We start from the raw sequence: 20,634 nt of genomic DNA, 5'->3' as shown, positions 1-20,634 counted from the left end.
TTATCTCACCATATACAAAAATCAACTCAAAATGGATTAAAAACTTAAACATAAGACCCCAAACTACAAAAATACTAGAAGAAAACCTAAGGAAAACTCTTCTGGACATTGGTCTAGGCAAAGAATTTATGACTAAGACCACAAAAGCACAGGCAACAAAAACAAAAATAGACAAATCATACTTAATTAAACTAAAAAGCTTCTGCACAGCAAAAGAAATAATCAACAGAGTGAATGGACAACCTTCAGAATAGGATACAATATTTGCAAGCTATTCATATAACAGGGGACTAATATCCAGAATTTACAAGTAACTCGAACAACTCAACAAAAACCCCAAATAATTCCATTGAAAAGTGCACAAAGGACATGAATAGACATTTTTCAAAAGAAGACATATAAATGCCCAACAGGTATATGAAAAATGCTCAACATCACTAGTCATCAGAGAAATTAAAATTAAAACAACCATGAGATATCACTTTACACCAGTCAGAATGGCCATTATTATTATTATCAGAGATGGAGTCTCACTCTGTTGCCCAAGCTGGAGTGCAGTGGCACAATCATGGTTCACTATGGCCTTGAACTCCTGGGCTCAAGCAATCCTCCTGGCTTGGCCTCCCAAAGTGCTAGTATTACAGGCATGAGCCACCATGCTAAGCCCAAGAATGGCTATTATTAAAAAGACAAAAAACAACAGATGTTGGTGATGAAGCAGAGAAAAGGGAATGCTTATACACTATTGGTGGGAATATAAATTAGTATAACCTCTGTGGAAAACAGTACAGAGATTTCTCAAAGAACTAAAAATAGAACTACCATTTGATCCAGCAGTGCCACTACTGGGTACCTATCCAAAGGAAATGAAATTAATATATTAAAAAGATATCTGCATTTGTATGTTTATTGCAGCACTATTCACAAGAGCAAAGATATGGGATCAACCTATGTGTCCATCAATGGATGACTGACTAAAGAAAACGCAGCATGTATACACAATGGAATATTATTCAGCCATAAAAAGAATGAAATCATGTCTTATACAGCAACATGGATGGAATGGGAGGATATTATCTTAAGCAATACAAGCCAGACACACAAAGGCAAATATCACATGTCCTCACTCATAAATGGGTGCTAAAAATGTGTATACATGGAGATAGAGAGTGGAATGAATAGGCAATGGAAACTCAGAAGGGTTAGGTTGAGGGAGGGTGTGGATGATGAGAAATGACTTAATGGGTACAATGTACATTATTTGTGTTACTGAAAGTTCAGTATTTGTCCCCAAGGACTAATACATGAGAATGAATGAGGACAAATGGTTTGAGGAAAAGGAAAGAGAAGTTTATTAACTTGCTGGCAAGTGAGGAGGGTGGTAGACTAGTGTCTCAAAAGACTGCCATCTTGTCTTTCAGCAGAAATACAGGGCTTTTTAGAGGGGAGTTTTTGGCAGTTGTGCTCAGGTCTATATGACCAGTATCATGGCTTCGGGCTATTGTTGTTTAACTTTAATTGGTGGTTTTGGTTGACCTTATCCCCAGTGACTATGATTTTGTGACCCTCGTCCAGACAATTCTGTTGAGCCATCTCCTGTGGTTTAAGATAGTAGGAAACAAACAGGAAACAACATTTTTCTGCCCCTTTGATTACTGGCTTTGGGAAGGAATGCAGGTTTTAATTCCCCTAAAAGGGTGGGGGGTTCTAAAGAGACAACTTGCAAAACATTTCATTGCCCTTTTTCAGACTTTAACCTCAGTTACATTGGGTGATGAGTATGCTAAAAGTTCTACCTTGAACATTACACAATCTACACATGTAACAAAATTGCATTTGTACCTCATAAAATTATATTTTAAAAAACAATAAAAAATAAAAGAGAGGGAGGGGGAGGACAATCCTATCATGAACGAGTAAAGCAGAAACAGTTGGTGAATAGTACTAATGACTATCAGAGTCTTCTCTACCGGGTGTGAAACATTTCTTTTACCCTCCTTCCTGCAAACAAAATGCATCCACTCACCTTCTTCCAAGGGATGATAACTGAAAAGTCTCAGTGATGGCATCAACCTCAAAGTCCAGGATATCTGGGATGCATGGTAGTCTTTATGTTAGGGGATAATGTGCAAGTAGCCTCTACAATAGGTCCATGTGTATCTTCTCTTGATCCAGAGACCTGCCCTTCTCCAAACACACACACACACTTTTAGTGTTAAAATAGAGTCAGGATAACTTCAAAAAACACATTAAAAATAGGAAGAATGGAAAACACACGGCAGTCATTAGCTTGAAACAATTTTGATGTTAGACTAGGCAGAAGTTTTAAACTCCCTACCCATGAGGTGTGAAATGTCCATTTGGGTTCTCTAGGAAGGGCTCCCCTGTCCGTTGATCTCCATGATTCTTGGATTCTCCTTTTGGGAAGGTCCTCTTTTGGCTTGTCTGAAGTAGGCATTGAAGAATATGTCTGCCTTAGAAATCAAGCAGCTTTCCCAGCCTACTTTTTGCCTATAAATGGTAAAGTCCAACAGTCATCTTAAGTCTCAAATAGCTACAATCACATTCAATCCAGGTAGGAGCTTTTTTTAGCAGTAAAAGTATCTTACAAAATTAAACTTAGTTGACTTCTTACCTACTCTCATGCTTCCTTTCTAGACATATTTCTGTGCTTTTCTGCCCCACTGCTTCTCTGTTCTCTCTCCCTCTTCCTTTTCTTTCTCTCTCTCTCCTCCCCCCATCAATTAGGTTCCCTGAGCCTAGCAGTGAGAGTTACACCTTTTCCCCTAAACCAATTTAAGTTACCTTGAGCCATTTGTTCTAACTGAAAGGAATTACAAGGCACCACACACTAATCCATGATCAGTGATCTGATCCTTGCTTCAAAGCTGAGTTCTGAGAGATTTTTGTCGCTCAAAGGATCAATTTTATCTTTCATTGTTTGGGTTCAGAAGCAGTTGCCTTTTCCAACCTTACAAATCCTTGAATTTGTAGACTCTCTAGTCTCTCTTATTTATCGTTATAAACTGACAACTCTTCTCTGAACCTATCTCTTTCTTACAATATCATGTCAAATCCAGCTAATAGCAACCAATAAGCAGTAATAATCTGTTTTCAATCTCCTCCCTGAAGTTAGATATGTCTTTTGCCTTCCAATTTACCACAGACAACAGTTTTACCAAATATTTCACTACTAAAAAAAAAAGGATTTCCATTCCCCTAGACTTCAGTAATAGTTTCCTTGATTCCCTCTGACCAGCTGTTAAGTCGATGCCACATATTTCAGAGTGTATTTTATTATTAAAGCAGCACTCAGCTCTTAGGTTCTAAGTTCTATGTCATTTCAGGATAATCCTGTGGTAACAAATTTCCCCCAAATCTCAGTAGCTTAAATAAAAGGTTTATTTTCACTTGTGCTGCATGTCCATTGGAGGGGTCTTCAAAAGACTCTTCACTGTAGTCACTCAAGGCCATACATAGGCAATCTCCATCTCAACATCTGTTTCCGTAATCATAGCTCCATTGGGAAGAGAGCATGCCTCTTAAAGCTGGAAATATTTGGTTAGCAACAGTAAAAGAAGCTCTGAAGGTCTGGATTCAATTGCAGAGAACAGAACCCTGAACAGAATAGAACAGAACTCTAATTTAAGAAGGCAAATTCAAAGATTCAATAGCTTATGGGATAGTTGGAAGAACTAAAGAAACAGACTCTATGTCTGAACTTTCAGAAAAGTCTGCTAAAGTCACACTCAGAACAAAGTCACGAAAGGAGCTATGCCTCTTCTGCAATCAGGAATCCACTAGTATCAGGACTCTACAAGAATAACACTTTCTCAATCAGGAAGCCACTATCATTGCCAGTTCCAGACCACACAATACCTGCTACAGTCCATGCCTACAGCATGAATGCAGGGAGATCTGACTCTCAAAACTCACAGAGCTAGTGCCCTGGGATCTTTGCTGATGTTGTTGCGGGAAAAACAGGAAGCAGCAGACACAGCAGATGTGGCAAAAGTGGGGCCTCCTCCCAATCTCCACTTTCCAAATCTCATGCTAGTGTATCTGATTAGCCAAATGCACATCACACACGGAACCCGAGCTGCAGTGGGGACTCCAGCATTCACAGTATGGGAGGCAGACTACAGCAAAGGGGGAGTTGAACAGCAACCCAGCACCTCCAATCTTAAAGCACAGCAATAGGCCACATGTAGGGCACCACATTCTATGGCAACAATAAAATGCTTCTTTAATCATTTTTATCCCAGCCTACTTCAAAGTCATTTTAAGAGGTTTACACTAAATGTTTATAATCAGGCCCTTAGGGATTCAGGAAAAGTTAAAATTTTCTGTGCTCTCTTTTATCATCTTTGGGGGAATATAATATACTTGCTTCAAACAAAATATGTTAAGTACCATCCTTCAGGCATATGTGCATTCCTGGAGTTTGGTAGTTTATCAGCTTCAATTTTCACACCAATTCCACGAAGCAGTGCATCAGTCAGGGATCATATTCAGCTGCACGTCACAGACACCCACCTACGGCAGCTTGATCAAACATGGTGTTATTTTCCATACATAAAAAGTAGACTATGGCTGAGCTATCTAGCTCCAATACAGAGACTCAGAGGCCTGTCTTTCTACTCTTTCATCCTTAACTTGGGGCCCTCTCTTGATGCACATAAGATGGCTTTTCTACTTCCAGACATTGATATTATAGCAACTTCCAGGATGGAAGGAAGGGAAAGAACAAGGGCAAAAACAAGGGCAAAAGGCAGCTGCCTGGCTGGGTCTGCCTCGTTATTATTTGCTGGTATTTACACTACCCCTTCATGACTTCCGCATACATTTGTTAGCCTAAATGGTGTCACATAGCAACATCTATTTCTGCCGGGGAGCTGGGGAACTAAAGGCTTTGTTTGTTTTGTTTTGTTTTGGCCAGGCCTAGCCTATTGCCAAAATCAGAATTCTATTAGTAGGAAGAAGACTAGTGTGCATACTGGGCAGGTAACTGGCAGGATCTGCCTCGGATAAACATTATTTTCTTCATTTTGCAACAAGGAAACCAGGGTTCAAAGAAGTTGAGTCATATGATGATAGCTCAATGAGCTGGGATTTGAATTCAGGCCTATGACTGCAAATCCAGGATTTTTTGATAAGTATTTATTTTAAAAATGTTTAAAATTAAATTTTTAAAAAATTCAAGACATGTACAAAGGTAAATTGGATTATTCAGGAAAAAAGAAAAAGAAAAAGCTTATTTGCTTAAGATTCCAGAGAGCAAAAGTAGGAGAGAGAACGAAAAGGGGTAAAAGGACGAGAGTCTTTCTGTGCGAATAGCACGATCCCATGTTTTAAAAACAACAAAAACCTTATGCTTATACACAGCCTTGAAGATTATGGCACATTTCCAGGCTAGTTTTCCACTGCTAGGTAAAAATTTATTGCCTTGTGGCTAGAATTCATTCTGACCTGGCCAAACTCATTTTATTGCCTCCGTTAACTCTTACCTAGTGCTTGAGATTTATAATAGTTATTAATCAAGCTAACTTGAAAATCATCTCCAGTTGCTATATGGTATTTTCCAGAATGATTCATTTGACTCCTATTTCCCTAAACCTGGATTTTTCTCGCTTTCATCAAAAACAGGAAAATCTTATGATCTGTCCTGAAAGGCAGGACCACTGTGAGTAGTGACAGGAACGAAGCAGCTGGATGTTTCTTACAAGCTCCCAGGGGTTTTGAGATTTGAAAGAAATGCAGAAGACATCAGAAATGGGTAGCCAAGATCACCAGCTTAGAGGGCAGGGTGTGGTCCTGGTTGAGAGTATACTGGCACTGACAGTAGTCTGCAAGAATGTGTAACTCAGCCCAGGAGCTCTGCAACAACCTGAATCTGGTCTTTGGCACCTTGCAGCTTGTGGCTTTTTCCTTAAGGGGGTGGGATGAGTCCTTGCTTTGCTGTGTCCTTGCCATGAACCTTGGGGATTTCTTTCCCTTAACTTTCGCCTCCTTGAACCTGGATGGCTCTTGACACTGGCCATGCTAACAATCTAACAGAAAGGAATGGCTAAACGAACATAGCCTAATCCTTGGTTCTAGCCACTGAGCATGCCTATCCTCAAATAGTCATTTGGGAGCCACAAAGAGCAAATTAATCACACTCCTGTGAGTTTAAGTGGCAGCAGCAAGAAGAAGGAATGGTAAATAGCACAGAGGTTGAACCCAAAAAGGACTGGAGGTGGGAAAGCTGCGCAAAACATACCTGGGGTAAAGAATCTGCACAGAGATTAAATTTGATGGAAGACTGGGACAACAAAGAGTGGGTTCCTGTTGAAAGGTCACCACATGCTGTGGCCCCACTTGCTGTTAATGCAGTTATAAGGTATGCTTGTACAATCATTGACATAGTGTTAAATAAAACCTTGAAAGGGTGTGGCTTGTGGGGCTTTGGCTAAGGTTAGGCTCCTTTAGAAGATATGGGGTCAGGGATTGTCAACTTGAAGGGGCCCAAGGTGCTGCCCAGAGTGGTGCCTGGGAAGATAAAGGAGGTGCTTTTCTAGATATCTGGATGTGTGAGGTTTTAAAATCACCCTTCAGGCTCCTCGCAACAAGAGAAGAGAAAAAAGAATGTGAAATAAGCAGGGAGTGCCCAGCAAAACTGACAGTGAGGAGAGATGGAGCCTAAACTCAAGGCAAGGTATATGGGGGGAGTTTCATCCACAGAATTATGCTCTTGATTTGGAAGCATGTTAGGAAATTTTTATGGGTATCCAGCATCAGACTCTAAGTACCAGCATTCAGCAAATACTTACTGAGAGCAAAGACCTAGTCTAGAATTTTCCAATTCTAGTGTAAAAATCATGTGAGAGGCCGGGTGTGGTGGCTCACGCCTGTAATCCTAGCACTCTGGGAGGCCGAGGCGGGTGGATCGCTCGAGGTCAGGAGTTTGAGACCAGCTCTGAGCAAGAGCAAGACCTCATCTCTACTAAAAATAGTAAGAAATTATCTGGCCAACTAAAATATATATGGAAAAAATTAGCCGGGCATGGTGGCCCATGCCTGTAGTCCCAGCTACTCGGGAGGCTGAGGCAGGAGGATTGCTTGAGCCCAGGAGTTTGAGGTTGCTGTGAGCTAGGCTGATGCCACGGCACTCTAGCCTGGGCAACAGAGAGAGACTCTGTCTCAAAACAAAAAAAACAACAGAGGGAAGGAGGGACAGATCAAGAGGGAGGTGATTTGCAAGTCATCCTTTCCTTTTAAAACTTCCTCTCAAAATTTCCTTCCAAGATTTAAAGATTAAGCACCTTTCTTCCAGAGAAAGAAATTGTTGGAGCCTCAAAGATCCATTAGATTCATTAGCCCTGTGTAACAGCTTTAAATTTTTTTGATCAAGACCTATACTAAAAATACATTTCATATCACAACACAACACACACACACACACAGAAACATACGCACATATATGTGTGCTGTGTTTATATATGAGCACATATGGAAAATGAAAACAATCATTTTATGAAACATTATTTACCTTTACCATGTGCAATGCACTCTGATATTTTCTGTGTTTGCCCCTTTCTTTGCTTTTCTTGCTTCATCTCCCTTTTCCTCTCTCTCTCTCTCTCTCTCTCTCTCTCTCTCTCTCTCTCTCTCTCGGAAATGCTGGAGTAGGTGTACAGTTCCAACAGTTTGAGTAGGAAAGAAGGTGAGAGAAACTAGAATTGGAAAAGAAGTTTGTTCATGAATTTTTTTTCTTTCTTCCTCAGGCAGTAACTTCCTAAATGTACCCATTGTCTATCTTAGCTAAGATAGTATACACATCCTGGTTTTACTGTCTTAGAGACTGATATTTCAAAACATTGGAAATGCTTAGTGGAATGTATTAATAAACAAACTAGTTTTTACTTCTTACCACCTTGATCTCCTCACTGTCTTGCATGTGGCACGTTCACTTTTGCTCAGGTGTCTTTATCTCTTAACCTGGATTCTAGCGACCCACCCAATCACACTCTTTGCCTACTCTTCTTACATCCAGGGCCACCAACAGAAGTCTGTGCTGATTTTCCCAGATCTTGCAGGCCACTGAAGGTACAAGGGAGAACACTCCATTTCCTAGAGTACTGCTCAGTCAGGTGCAAACTATATCAAAGGGAAGATAACCAATGCTGTTATTTTCATCACTTGTAAATGAACTAAAAGATTCTCATGACTCAAATTTCTCACAATCAACCTTCCTTACCCAACTAGCAAGCTTCAATTTCATTACAGCCATTTTATTATGTGCAGTAAAAACATTCACAATTTTTTTTACTGTTCCTGATCTGAGTATGTGGCCTTGAAAAATATCAAAGAAGTCAACTCTGTGAGTCACTTTTCATCACAGAAGGGAAAAATTCACCTTAGTACTACCTTTGCTGTGGCAACTTTTCATCTCCGTGAAGAAAAACAGCAATCCAATCCATAATTCAAGTGGTACCTAGTATCCTTCCCACACATATCAAAAAGGTCTTCACTGGTTTTTTTTTTAAACTATCAAATTTTTGCACTAGGCAAACTGTCTTCTAAGACATCTTCCTTATAAATATTATTTTTAATGGTAAAATTATCAACCTCTGCATTTATATCCAGCTCTAAGCAATGAATTGGTTTTGTCTTAGTTTTTTTGAGTATATTATTGTCATCCACTGAAGGCCCGAGAACAAGAAATATATCAAAGACAATTGGGATCATGTCAAAAGGGCATGGGCACTAATTTGAAAAGGTTCTCATTGAGTAAATGTGAGGCAATATGAGCATTAAAAAATACTAACAAGGAAGGCAATAGATTGAAGCACACCAAATACATAAAAGTCCACCAGTTCCTAAAGATGTTCCAAAAAAGAGAGTCATTAACTGTCTCTGGAGTTTGCTAGGATATCAATTCATTTATACTGAAAAGTAATAAAGTGAAGTATTAAAATTAACTGCTTGATGATATTTTTAATACATTATCTGCAGTCTCTGTGTGATCAAAATAGATTTGGCCATGTTTGCAGTTTATGGCTTCAATACATTTTCCTATGATATGTATTTAGCCTTCTAAGATGATTCTGAAATTAACCTTGCCTAATTTTGCTTTTTCTGTAATTTCATATAAATAAAATCATTCGGTATGGTGTTTTGTATTTGACTTCTTTCAGGCATCATTTTGGTTTTGATATTTATCCATGTAGGAATATTGTTCCTTTTTTATTGTTGAGTACTATTCCATTGTACATGTTTACAATTTGCTTATTCATTCACTAGTGCTTTTCCTGATTCTATTAAAATGATCCCAGCCATCGTAGCACTCTGGGAGGCTAAGGCGGGCGGATCCTTTGAGCTCAGGAGTTCAAGATCAGCCTGACCAAGGGCAAGACCCCGTCTCTACTAAAAAAATGGAAGGAAATTAGCTGGACAACTAAAAATATATAGAAAAAATTAGCCGGGCATGGTGGCGCATGCCTGTCATCCCAGCTACTCAGGAGGCTAAGGCCCGAGGATCGCTTGAGCCCAGGAATTTGAGGTTGCTGTGAGCTAGGCTGACGCTAGGGCACTCTAGCCTGGGCAACAGAGTGAGACTCTGTCTCCAAAAAAAAAAAAAAAAAGATCCTTTTTTCCACTTTATTCTATCACTATGGTAATTACATTGATAGATTTTTAGATAGTAAAGCAACTTTGCCTTTTCAAGATAAACCTCATGGGTCATGACGTATCACCCTTTTAAAGTTGTTGAGTTTGAGTTCCCAAAATTTTGTTGATGACTTTCCTGTCTATGTTTATGAGGGATATTGGTCTGTAGCTCTCTTTTCCTTTGAGATCTTTTACTGGTTTTGCCATCAGGGTAAAATTGTTCTCATATAATAAATCCAGAAGTATTTTTGCAATGCCTATTTAATGTCTTGCAGAACTTTGAGAAATATTAAATTATGCATAAAGTATGGCAAGACAGGTGTCATTTGAATACACATTTCAAAGATAAAACTTATAATCACGGATTTTAGAAAATTAGCTAAGTAATTTTAGGTACTATTGTCATTATATATCTAGAGGGGAAAACCGAGCCCCTCAGAGATTGCTAGACTCTTCCAGAACAGAGTATACTCTTTACAGGTCTCTATCATGTAATATTCATTACAAATCTTTATGGGTATAAGGTACCTGCTGTGTATATATTTACATTTTAAAGTTATTGTATTCATCCTTACACTTTTTCCTTCTTATTAAGACGCACACTTTTCTAACACAACCCAAAGAAGGAACCGCAAAACAATGAAACTCCAGAATTGTGTGACCTGAGGGCTACTAGTTGAACTGGGCATGCTCAGTCACCAGGCAGATTTTTCAGTAAAGTAGAAACTACAACAGCGCGTACCGTGAGCGCGGAGGTGGGCGTGTCCTCGTGGAATTTAGAACGTTGCTTCAGCCAATGGGGCCTCGCGGCCGGCTGGCGGGGCTTCTCATTGGAGCAGCGGAGAGGCGAGCGGAGGGCCCCGGGAGGGAGCCGCGGAGGTGCAGGTCGGAGAGGCCGGGCTACGCCGTGCCCTGCGCGTGAGCAGCTGCAGCGGCAGAGGCAGCATCCAGCGGCGGTGCCAGCAGTTCCAGCCCCTTGCTTTACTTTTTGCTGCACCAACATAGTCATTATGCCGAAGAGAAAGGTAAGTCTTACCAAAAAAGATTTCAAAGGCCTTCAAATGTGCTTACAGCACATCCTGTCATTGCAATGGATCGCGCAAAATGCGCGCGGTAGTAACTCGGGGATTGGGAATCTCTTTGCTCCTCCACGCTGGTTTTCAGATGCCTGTTGCAGACATTCCCTTCCACCCCGCCTCCCTCCCTGCGTCCTGATCGATCTCTGAATGTTACTTTCTCTCCAGCGACGCGGCGTCCCCTCTTTATGAACTCATTTTCGCTGGAATGGTTTCCACCCCCGACGAGAAGAAGCAAAAGCGGCTTTCCATTACCCCTTCCAGAAGGGGAGTTTCCTCTTCGCAAACTGCCAGATTGTGACTAGTGTGGAAGGAAAGCAAAGAGAGGAGAAAAACAAGTACAAACATAGGGAGATTGAAAAGGAAAAAAAAAAAGAAAGAAATCGGGCAGATGTTGGGATTATTCCCATGTGGGCTGTGCCCACGGCCGGGTGCGGCGGGGTGGCTCCGAGGCTAAGGGCGAGAGAAAGCCATGTTTTAAATAGCGCTCACCCTCCTGCTCGCCTCCGCGGCAGACCCGTATGTACCAACTCCAGTGTCAATCAGGGTTGGGGACGGCGCAGGCGGGGCCGGGGCGGCCTGGACCTGCGCGCAGTTCGCAGCGGAGTTGGTGGCGTGGAAGGCGGGACGTCGCCAGGGGCGCCCAATATGGCTAGTCCAAGGTCAGGGGCTCCCGAGTCCTCTCCAGCTGCTCGATCCCACACTCGGTCGGCAAGGCGGGGTCCGCGCGCTCTCGCGCCCCTCCGTGCGTCTAGGGAACTGAGGTCATTTTAGTCTCGTCTTCCGCCCCTTGTGGACTGTGTCCCCTTCCGCACAGGCCCCGGACACCAAGTACGATGCACGAGGACACAAATCTTCAGGGTCTGGCTGCAACTTGGCATTGCTCCAGGGAAGGCTTTCCTCTTCCCTGATAAAACTGGTGTGTGATGGCTGGTTCCTAAGAAAACGCTTTCCACCTTCCCACCGCCTGCCCCAGTGTTTCCAACAGTGTCAACTAGTGTGGGTATTAAATCTGAAGCAAAATTATTCGTAATATCCGTCTTTGTCAATTGAAGACTAAGCACTAATTTGTGTGACTGCATTATTAAAAAATATTTAAGTTTTGAAAATCCAGAAATTTTTGCCTTAAATGTCATTACTAAGAATTTGGTGGAAACTTGACTGCTACTCCAGTTTTTTAAAAAACATAATAATGGAAACAGTTTTGAAAACTCTTAGAGTTTGTTTTGCACATACTGTGTGCCTCGTGCTGTGCAACGTGTTTCACTTGCATTATCTCATTTAATTCTCAGAACATCTTGAATAGTGTTATCCTCATTGAACTGGGGCTTAGAGACATAAATTGCCCAATATCTCGCCAACCAATAATAGCAAAGATTTAATCAGATGCCATAGATCCCAGAGGCCTTACTCTCAATCATTGTTTACTCATTCTCTTTATTTAGTGGTGGGTGGGTCAAGAGGAATTTAAGACATCCAAAGGGACTCCCGGTTTAAGAAGATGGATGGCATATTAAGACTACTAATAGTTGATTTATTATTTAAACTTAATTTTTATGAAAGTAGTATTTTTCCAACACTATTATACTAGAATGAGGATATTCAAATGATGTCACTATAGTCAACATTTTGTCTGAGAGTTAGTGATAGGTTAGGAATTTTAGTAGAGTCAAAAGAACTAATCATCAAGAAATTAGTTACAAAGTCAGTCAGTTGGGGTCATCTCTTTTCCTGGTAATTATTAACAAATGTTTAGATAAACAGCAGGTTAGATGTGCTCACTATGTATAATGGACCCTGGCTTGGTGAACAAGGAAGGGCCAACCCACCAAGGGCCAGGGTTGGTGAAACCATTACTCTTATTTTTCCTCACTGTCCACCCCTCTCCAGGAGACAGAAGGGAAGAAAACAAGAACAGTAGAGTAACTGGCTTTTGATTATGGTTTTAGTTCCCTGGAAGGCAGGGAATTCCTGTGAATAAATTAGCCAGCTGTCCTGGGACTAGAAGCAAACCTGTGAGTCATCCTTCATTCAGGGCATCAGAGTGTTCTTCAGAGATGGAAAACCTCTCCTTGATTAATAGGAAGGCTTTTCATTCATACCTGGAGCCCAAAGACCTCAGTTGGTACCTGGACAGGAGCAGCCACAGATAAAACATGGCTATCATGGCCATCCCATTTATCAGTCAAATCTTAGAGCTGCCTAATAGAATCCTGGAGTTATATTAATATAATTTCAAGGCCATAATATCATCTGCATTAATATAAAAGCTTTTTATGATGTTTCCTTGTAAGTTTTATGTGTATCTTTGTGTGTGATAGGTGCAGCTACATTAAACCAAATGGTTTTCTGTAACTTCTATAAATTTTTATTTTTTGAAGCAGTACAGAACTTCATAGTGAGGAGTTCTTTGGTGCATATTAATCTCTTTCTTAGTTTGTAAGGAATAAATAAAGTTGACTTTCCTGTATTTATTATGTAATGGGTAGTGAGTGAGTGGAAGAGCAGAGGAAATGATAACATTAGTGGACTCAGGTGGTGGTGGGACAATGAGTAACTAAATTCTAGACTGTTCTGGTCAGACATCCACAGCTGCCTCCATTGGTCATGTCGTTATGTGATGATCTGATGTTCTGCAAAGAGGCACCAGCCAGTGAGGACTAGAATCACAGTCCTGGCATGATTAGCAACAGCAAACACATTTTCACATCCATCTTATTTTTCCAGTTCCTTATCACTATTGTATCACCTCAGAAATTCATTAATGAGTCAATTTTCCATGAATTTGGCATGTAAACCATAGTGTCTCTTTACACTTAAAGGTTTAAGGAAGGAGTGCTCGCTTTGGCAGCACATATACTAAAATTGGAACGATACAGAGATTAGCATGGCCCCTGCGCAAGGATGACACGCAAATTCGTGAAGCGTTCCATATTTTTTGTAACCTGAGGTTTTGTACCCCCATGAAGAGCTGAAATTAAAAAAAAAAAAAAAAAAAAAGGTTTAAGGAAGGAAAGCCCATCTGCCTCTAGCTTTGAAATTTGAAAGTAGGTTTTTATCTATTTTCTTCAAATGAAGGCCCAATAACATTGGGCTTGGCATATGGGATTGTTAACTAACAATGCTCAAGGTTTCTGATAATCTTTCAAAAGAATACTTGTCATAACACCCAAGACAGAAACTATAAATGAAAATATAGATAAATTTGGCTACATGAAAATGAATATTTTAACATGGCAAAAAAAAACACTTAACAAAATTTTAAAATTTATGAAAAACTGGAAAAATATTTGTACCACAATGCACTGAAAAAGTTTGCTATTTTAAAAAGATTACATCGCACGTGTCCTTATGGAAAAGCTGTTTATTCTTGTAGGAATATAACAAAGACTGAAGTAGGCCAAAATATTTGGTTTTACTAGAAATCAAAGAAATGTACCTTATTAAGAATGTACATATTACATATTAAGAATAATGAGATGTGATTTGTTAAAAATCCAATTTAGTTTTAAGAAGACTAAAAGTATTATTGCCCAGTGGTGAGGAATATAAACACTGGGCACTCTCAATTATGAGAGTATAATTTCCTTTAAAAAAATTTAACGGAAGTATAATCTAATCACCACAAAACCTATTCATCCATTCAAAGTATACAATTCAATGATTTTCAGTAAATTATAGAATTGTGCAAACATTATTATCATAATTCAGTTTTAAAACATTTCCATCATCCCAGAAAGGTCTCTCATTGTTTACAGCCAATCCATACTCCCACCCCAGCCCCAGGCAATCACTAATCTACTTTCTCTCTAGATTTGCCTTTTCTGGAAATTTTATATAAAAGAAATCATACAATATATAGTCTTTTGTGTGTGATTTCTTTCTCTCAGCATAATGTTTTTGAGATCCATACATACTGTAGCATGTATCAATACTTCATTCTTTGTTGTTGTTTAGTAATATTCCATTGTATGGATATACCACTTTTTATTTAACCTTTCCCAAATTGATGGACATTTGGATTGTTCCAGGTTTGGTTTATTATGAATAATGCTGCCATGAATATTTGTATAAGTCATTTCAGGGACATATATTTTCGTTTCTCTTGGGAAGATTTCTAAGATGGTATGAGAGTGGTATGGAAGTCTGTTTAACATTTTAAGAAACTTGGAGCCTGTTTTCCAAAGTGCGTAAGGATTCTGTTTCAAGATACTTGTTTATACCTCATATTGTCAGTTTTTTTGCTTATAGACATTCTAATGAATTTTAATTTGTATTTGTATAATAGCTAATGATGATGAGCATCTTTTCACATGTTTACTAGCATAACGTATATCTTAGGTGAAATGCCTATTCAGATATTTTGCCCATTTTTTTAAATTGGGGGTTGTTTGATTGAGTTGTAAGAGTTCTTTATATATTTGGATACAAGTCCTTTATCATGTATATTATTTGTACATATTTTCTTCCAGTCTGTGGCTTTTAAAAACATTTTTTTTTTTTTTTTTGAGACAGAGTCTCACTCTGTTGCCCAGGCTAGAGTGCCGTGGTGTCATCATAGCTCACTGCAACCTCAGGCTCCTGGGCTCAAGCAATCCTCCTGCCTCAGCCTCCCAAGTAGCTGGGACTATAGACACACGCCACGCGCCCAGCTAGTTTTTCTATTTTTCATAGAGACGGGGTCTCACTCTTGCTCAGGCTGGTCTTGAACTCCTGAGCTCAAACAATTCCCCTTCCTCAGCCTCCCAGAGTGTTAAGATTACAGGCATGAGCCATTGTGCCTGGCCAAAAATTTTTTTCTTAGTGGTGTCTTCTGAAAAACAAAAGTTTAATTTTGATGAAATCTATATAGTATCTCATCTAATAAATCTTTGCCTAATCCGAAGTCACATATATTTTCTCCTAGAAGTTTTATAGTTTTAGCTCTTATATTTAGGTATATGATCCATTTTGAATTAATTTTATGTATGGTATGAAATAAAGATTTAAATTTGTTTATTTATTTTGTGAGTAGAAGTCCAGTTATCTCAGCACCATTTGTTGAAACAGACGATTCTTCCTCCACTGAATTGTCTAGGCACCTGTTGAAACTAAGCTCATCATATATATAAAGCTTTATTTTTGCACTCTCAATTATATTCCAGTATCTGTAGGTCTAGTCTTATACCAGTACTACACTATCTTGATTACTGTGGTTTTATAGTAAGATTTTAAATCTGGTAATATCAGTCCTCTACTTTGTTCTTCTTTTCTGAAATTATTTTGGCTCTTTGGTCCTTTGTGTTTCCATATAAGTTTTAGAATTAGCTTATAAATTTCTACAAAAAAGCCTACCATGATTTTCATAGGGATTAAATTGAATCTATAAGTCAATTTGGGGAGAATTGCCTTCTTAGCAGTATTGAGTCTCTCAGTCTGAGTACAAAAGGGCCTGACATCCATAAATGCTTGCTGAGTTTAATTAAGTATTGATATGGAACCTGTATTTGAGTAAAGGCTCCAAAATGACAGGGCTGTACATTTTATTTATTCATTCACTCCATTTTAAACATTCATTGAGCATCGCCTTTATGCAGGGTACCATCACTTTGGGAAATTAAGTGAAGAATTGTTGTTTTTTTCACACCAAATGAATAAATGCCCTTGTTTTTAAGGACCTTTGACTCTGACAGGGCAGGTAAGACATATAGGCAAGTATTTATAATTCATGGCAAAAAGTGATAATGAGCCAGCCACAAGAAAAGCTATGAGTTGTGAGTATTCAAAGGGTGGCCAGGCTGAATGTCCAAAGAAGAAACACTGACACAGAGTTGCTGTTTGGTTAAAAGGGTAGAGGTTTTAGCTTTTAACCACCCTCTTGTGTTTTAAAGGTTATTGTCTGCCACCATGTTTCTAGATGAGCACAAGTTACTTTGATTAATTGCCTATTTTTGAATTAACTTTGTTTTGTAATCCTTCGAATTTGACTTTGCCATGAGGTCTTTGATGGCTCTGATCTTTCTTTTATCCCCCATAGCACCTTGCACAGGTACTGTAAATATTTGTCACACAAGTGGATGAATGGTTTTCAAAGGAAGAAAATAAGTTCAATTATTTCATAATAAGTAAGTTTACTAATTTCATATACTGTGAAGAAGTCCAGTATGGTTCTGGTGTTCATTGTTCACTATTAATAGTTATATGATTTAAGGCAGGTTCCTTAACCTCTCCCTAAACTTCAATTTCCTCGTCTGTAACACTGGAATAATAATATATTCCACCTTATTGAGTTGTGGGAATTTAAATGAGATGGTGAAGGCAAAAGTACTTAGCAAAGTGCCTGGCCTGTGTAAAACAGTCAATGGATGTTCATTACTGTGATGATGCGATTTTAGTTATTAAGAGAACCACAATGAAATAATAGGCTTGTAATAAGCACCAAGGCTCCATTTTGTAGGTGGATAAATGGCACATGCAGCGGATATTAGAGAGCAAGCAGATCCCTTCCTGGATGTCCAGTCCACTACAATTATAGGAGTAGATGTTCAACGACCAAATGACAAATGTGTTTTTGAAAGAATATAAGCTTTAATCTTGTGCATTTTTACATGGTTGATTTTTCTCACAGGAAAAAAATGTTTAAAAATATCTCCATATTCCGTTAAAATTCTGTGGTAGATCGGTTATCAAGTGATCTTCTTTTCCTGTATTTTTCCCCTAAAACACTGCTTTTGTTTACACCAAAATTAAATATATTCCATTTTCCTGCAGGGTACAATTTGGAAATGGTGACTGAAATAAACACCATTTAAGCTGTCTGCTTTCACAGTACCTAGTATGTTGAAATATGATGTTAGTCTCCTGAGTAATTTAAAAATCAGTGTTGAAGATAACAAACCAAATCAAAGTGTTGAATTACTTTTTTGCTGGCTGCTTATTTATTGTACATTTTGCTGTCATTTTAGAAGAATTCAGTCAAATCACATAGTTCTTGGTCAAGGTATTTATTGAGTCCAGTATTCTTATATATGGTGGTAATGTCCAGAAACAGGGCTGTTTAGATAAGCCTAAGGCAAATACATATTTAATCACAGGGAAAGTAAATGATATGCACATTTAGAAGTAGAGAAATAGAAAAAGTGGTTTTAAATTTCAAAATTGGCTCTAAAATTTAGTATTTTAGAGAAATTTATGTCAGTAATTAACATAAATACATTATTTCTATTAAAATTGAACTATGTATTGAATTCCTGGATGTGCCAGACCTGAACTGTGTGTTTTATATTCATTAGGCACCTTAATTTAAATAAAAACATTATTAGATACATAAACGTGTCAGGGAAATATACTGTGGTTTTATATTTCATAATAAAATCAATAAGTCTCAACAGTTCTATGAGGCTATCTCATCTCAGAGATGAGAAAGATAGGTGGCTTTCTATGAGTGAGACACTATTCTTAGCACTTTGCATTAATAAACTTAATACTTCCAACTACCCAATAAAATGTGCACTGTTCTTAATCTCCACTTTATAGAGGAAGAAATTGAGGCACCAAAGGTTAACGGACTTCCTCAAAGCCTCAGTGATAAGGAATGACTGAGCTGGGATTTCACTCCTGGAAGTCCGGCTCCAGAGCCTGTACTTAACCAGTGAGTCCTGCAGACTTTCACAAACAGGGGAGAATAATGGTATTTAGTGAGATTAAGGAATTTCCTCTGGGTCACGCAGCTAGGAAGGGATAGAATCAGCATTCTAAGCCAGCCTTCTTTTTTTTTTTTTTTTTTGAGACAGAGTCTCGCTGTGTTGCCCAGGCTAGAGTGAGTGCCGTGGCGTCAGCCTAGCTCACAGCAACCTCAAACTCCTGGGCTTAAGCGATCCTACTGCCTCAGCCTCCCCAGTAGCTGGGACTACAGGCATGCGCCACCATGCCCGGTTAATTTTTTTTTTTCTATATATATATTTTAGTTGGCCAGATAACCTCTTTCTATTTTTTTAGTAGAGACGGGGTCTCGCTCTTGCTGAGGCTGGTCTCGAACTCTTGACCTCGAGCAATCCACCCGCCTTGGCCTCCCAGAGTGCTAGGATTACAGGCGTGAGCCACCATGCCCGGCCATAAGCCAGCCTTCTTTAACTCAAGAATTTTGCCTTTAAACATTACACCGTAACATGTCTCATACATGTTTATTTCTAATAACCTCATGTATATTTATTTAAACTAAGGTACCTAATGAATGAAACAGGGAAGAGTCAAGAGTTATGTAAATATGAGTGTTAATTTGTTTAAATGTTGTCTTTATCACCATATAGGCTGATGCCCTCACTTCTAGGTGCCAGTCATAGAAAGTTACCCAATAAGTCATTATTATCTGTGATCATGCCTTAAGGCTGGCCTGAGGGTCCAGCCCTGTGCTTGGTAGGAGAGGCACATTATCATGAAGCCTTACAGGTATTTCAGTAACCAAAGGACTGTAGGGTTATATACAAGATATATATACACAATTTCCTCATCCAAGTATTGATTTCTTTGAGTATTGAAAGTCTAAGACTCTTCATATTTTCTCAGATTCCACCATGAACTGCTGGATTTGCTATTTCCATGATATATCGTCTTCATTAATGTGTTATGTATAGGATAATAGGGATACTCCTTTATGTCCAGGAATTTGTAAATACACTTGCACATTATGCAGTATATTGAGGGATTATAATATAAATATTAGGCCTCCATTACTTATGTATTGGATTTAAAAAGTGAGCAGGTGCTTTTGTTCTTGGAACTCATCAGATAAAAATAAAAGCTTAACAGCTAAAAAATTCTGTTGGACCTAGGACTGGATAGATTTTTATTTCAGTGTTCTATAACAGTGGTCCCCTACCTTTTTGACACCAGGGACCGCTTTCATGGAAGACAATTTTTCCATGGATGAGGTTGAGGGGGATGGTTTTGTGATGATTAACGCGTATTACATTTACTGTGCAGTCAAACCTCTCTTCTAATGATAATCTGTATTTGCAGCCGCTCCCCAGCGCTAGCATCACTTCGTCAGCTCCACCTCAGATCATCAGACATTAGATTCTCATAAGGAGCCGCAACCTAGATCCCTCGCATGCGCCGTTTACAGTAGGGTTCATGCTCCTATGAGAATCTAATGCCGCTGCTGATCTGACAGGAGGTGGAGCTCAGACAGTGATGCGAGCGGTGGGGAGTGGCTGTAAATACAGATGAAGCTTCACTGGCCCACTGCCCAGTTCCTGCTGCCTGGCTGGGTTCCTAACAGGCCATGGACCAGTTCGAGGCCCAGGGATTGGGAACCACAGTTCCAGATTACCAGTTGATTAATGTTTAATTACAAATGTTGTTTTAAAAATATAAACTGATACTACTTTAATATTGTATCTTGATTATTTTGACCCCATACAAAGAAATAAAAAATCTACCCTGAGAGGTGTTGGTTTTTGAATTTTTTTCTTTTTTCTTTCTCCCTTTTTTAAGATCTAATCTGTGGTTTTTTACAATATTGGACAGAATTAGTTACATTCTCCTTTGTGTAAAGTCACGGTCTGGGAAGTCAGGCATGGTGTTTGTGGGAGATAAACATACCAAAGACTGGAGGTGATCAAAATGTGAAGCTTTAAAAACTCCTTCTAAAGCTCCATATGTATTCCATATAATACTCTTTCCATCTACTTCTCATTGTTATACTTTACCCCTTACTTAGAATTTTTAATCTTATTATTCCCCCTTTAATGATCACATGTAAATCATCACAGTCAGCTGATTAGTTTTGCAAAAGCGCAAGGAACATCATAACTGTTTATCATTTGCTAGAAGTTAATTCATATCTGAGCAAATAGGAAAATAATAAAGTAACCATGTAGTAACATCTATTTAAGAGCCGTGTATAAGAATTCAAAGACTTGGGTCT

At 39.0% G+C, this 20,634-nt stretch overlaps 1 protein-coding gene and 1 non-coding gene across 6 annotated transcripts in view; both read left to right on the top strand.

Moving 5' to 3' along the window:
• Nucleotides 1-10,385: 10,385 nt before the first annotated feature.
• The window catches only part of HMGN3 (high mobility group nucleosomal binding domain 3), a 30,788-nt gene continuing 20,539 nt past the window's right edge, over nucleotides 10,386-20,634 (top strand). For 3 of the 5 annotated variants that reach the window (XM_045543924.1, XM_045543923.1, XM_045543920.1), the window contains exon 1: nucleotides 10,386-10,676. In XM_045543924.1, the coding sequence (XP_045399880.1) occupies nucleotides 10,662-10,676 (15 nt within the window). In that variant the 5' untranslated portion in view covers nucleotides 10,386-10,661. The remainder of the gene's footprint in view (nucleotides 10,677-20,634) is intronic. The other 2 variants (XM_045543921.1, XM_045543922.1) reach the window with 2 other exon arrangements.
• LOC123633640 lies at nucleotides 13,563-13,666 on the top strand. Its single transcript, XR_006733668.1, has one exon. It is a non-coding gene; the product is annotated as a U6 spliceosomal RNA (small nuclear RNA).

This window comes from Lemur catta, chromosome 2 (genome assembly GCF_020740605.2).
Source record: "Lemur catta isolate mLemCat1 chromosome 2, mLemCat1.pri, whole genome shotgun sequence".
NCBI classification, from domain to species: domain Eukaryota; kingdom Metazoa; phylum Chordata; class Mammalia; order Primates; family Lemuridae; genus Lemur; species Lemur catta.
Note: the sequence above shows the minus strand (reverse complement) of the source record. Positions and strands in the feature narration are given on the sequence as shown.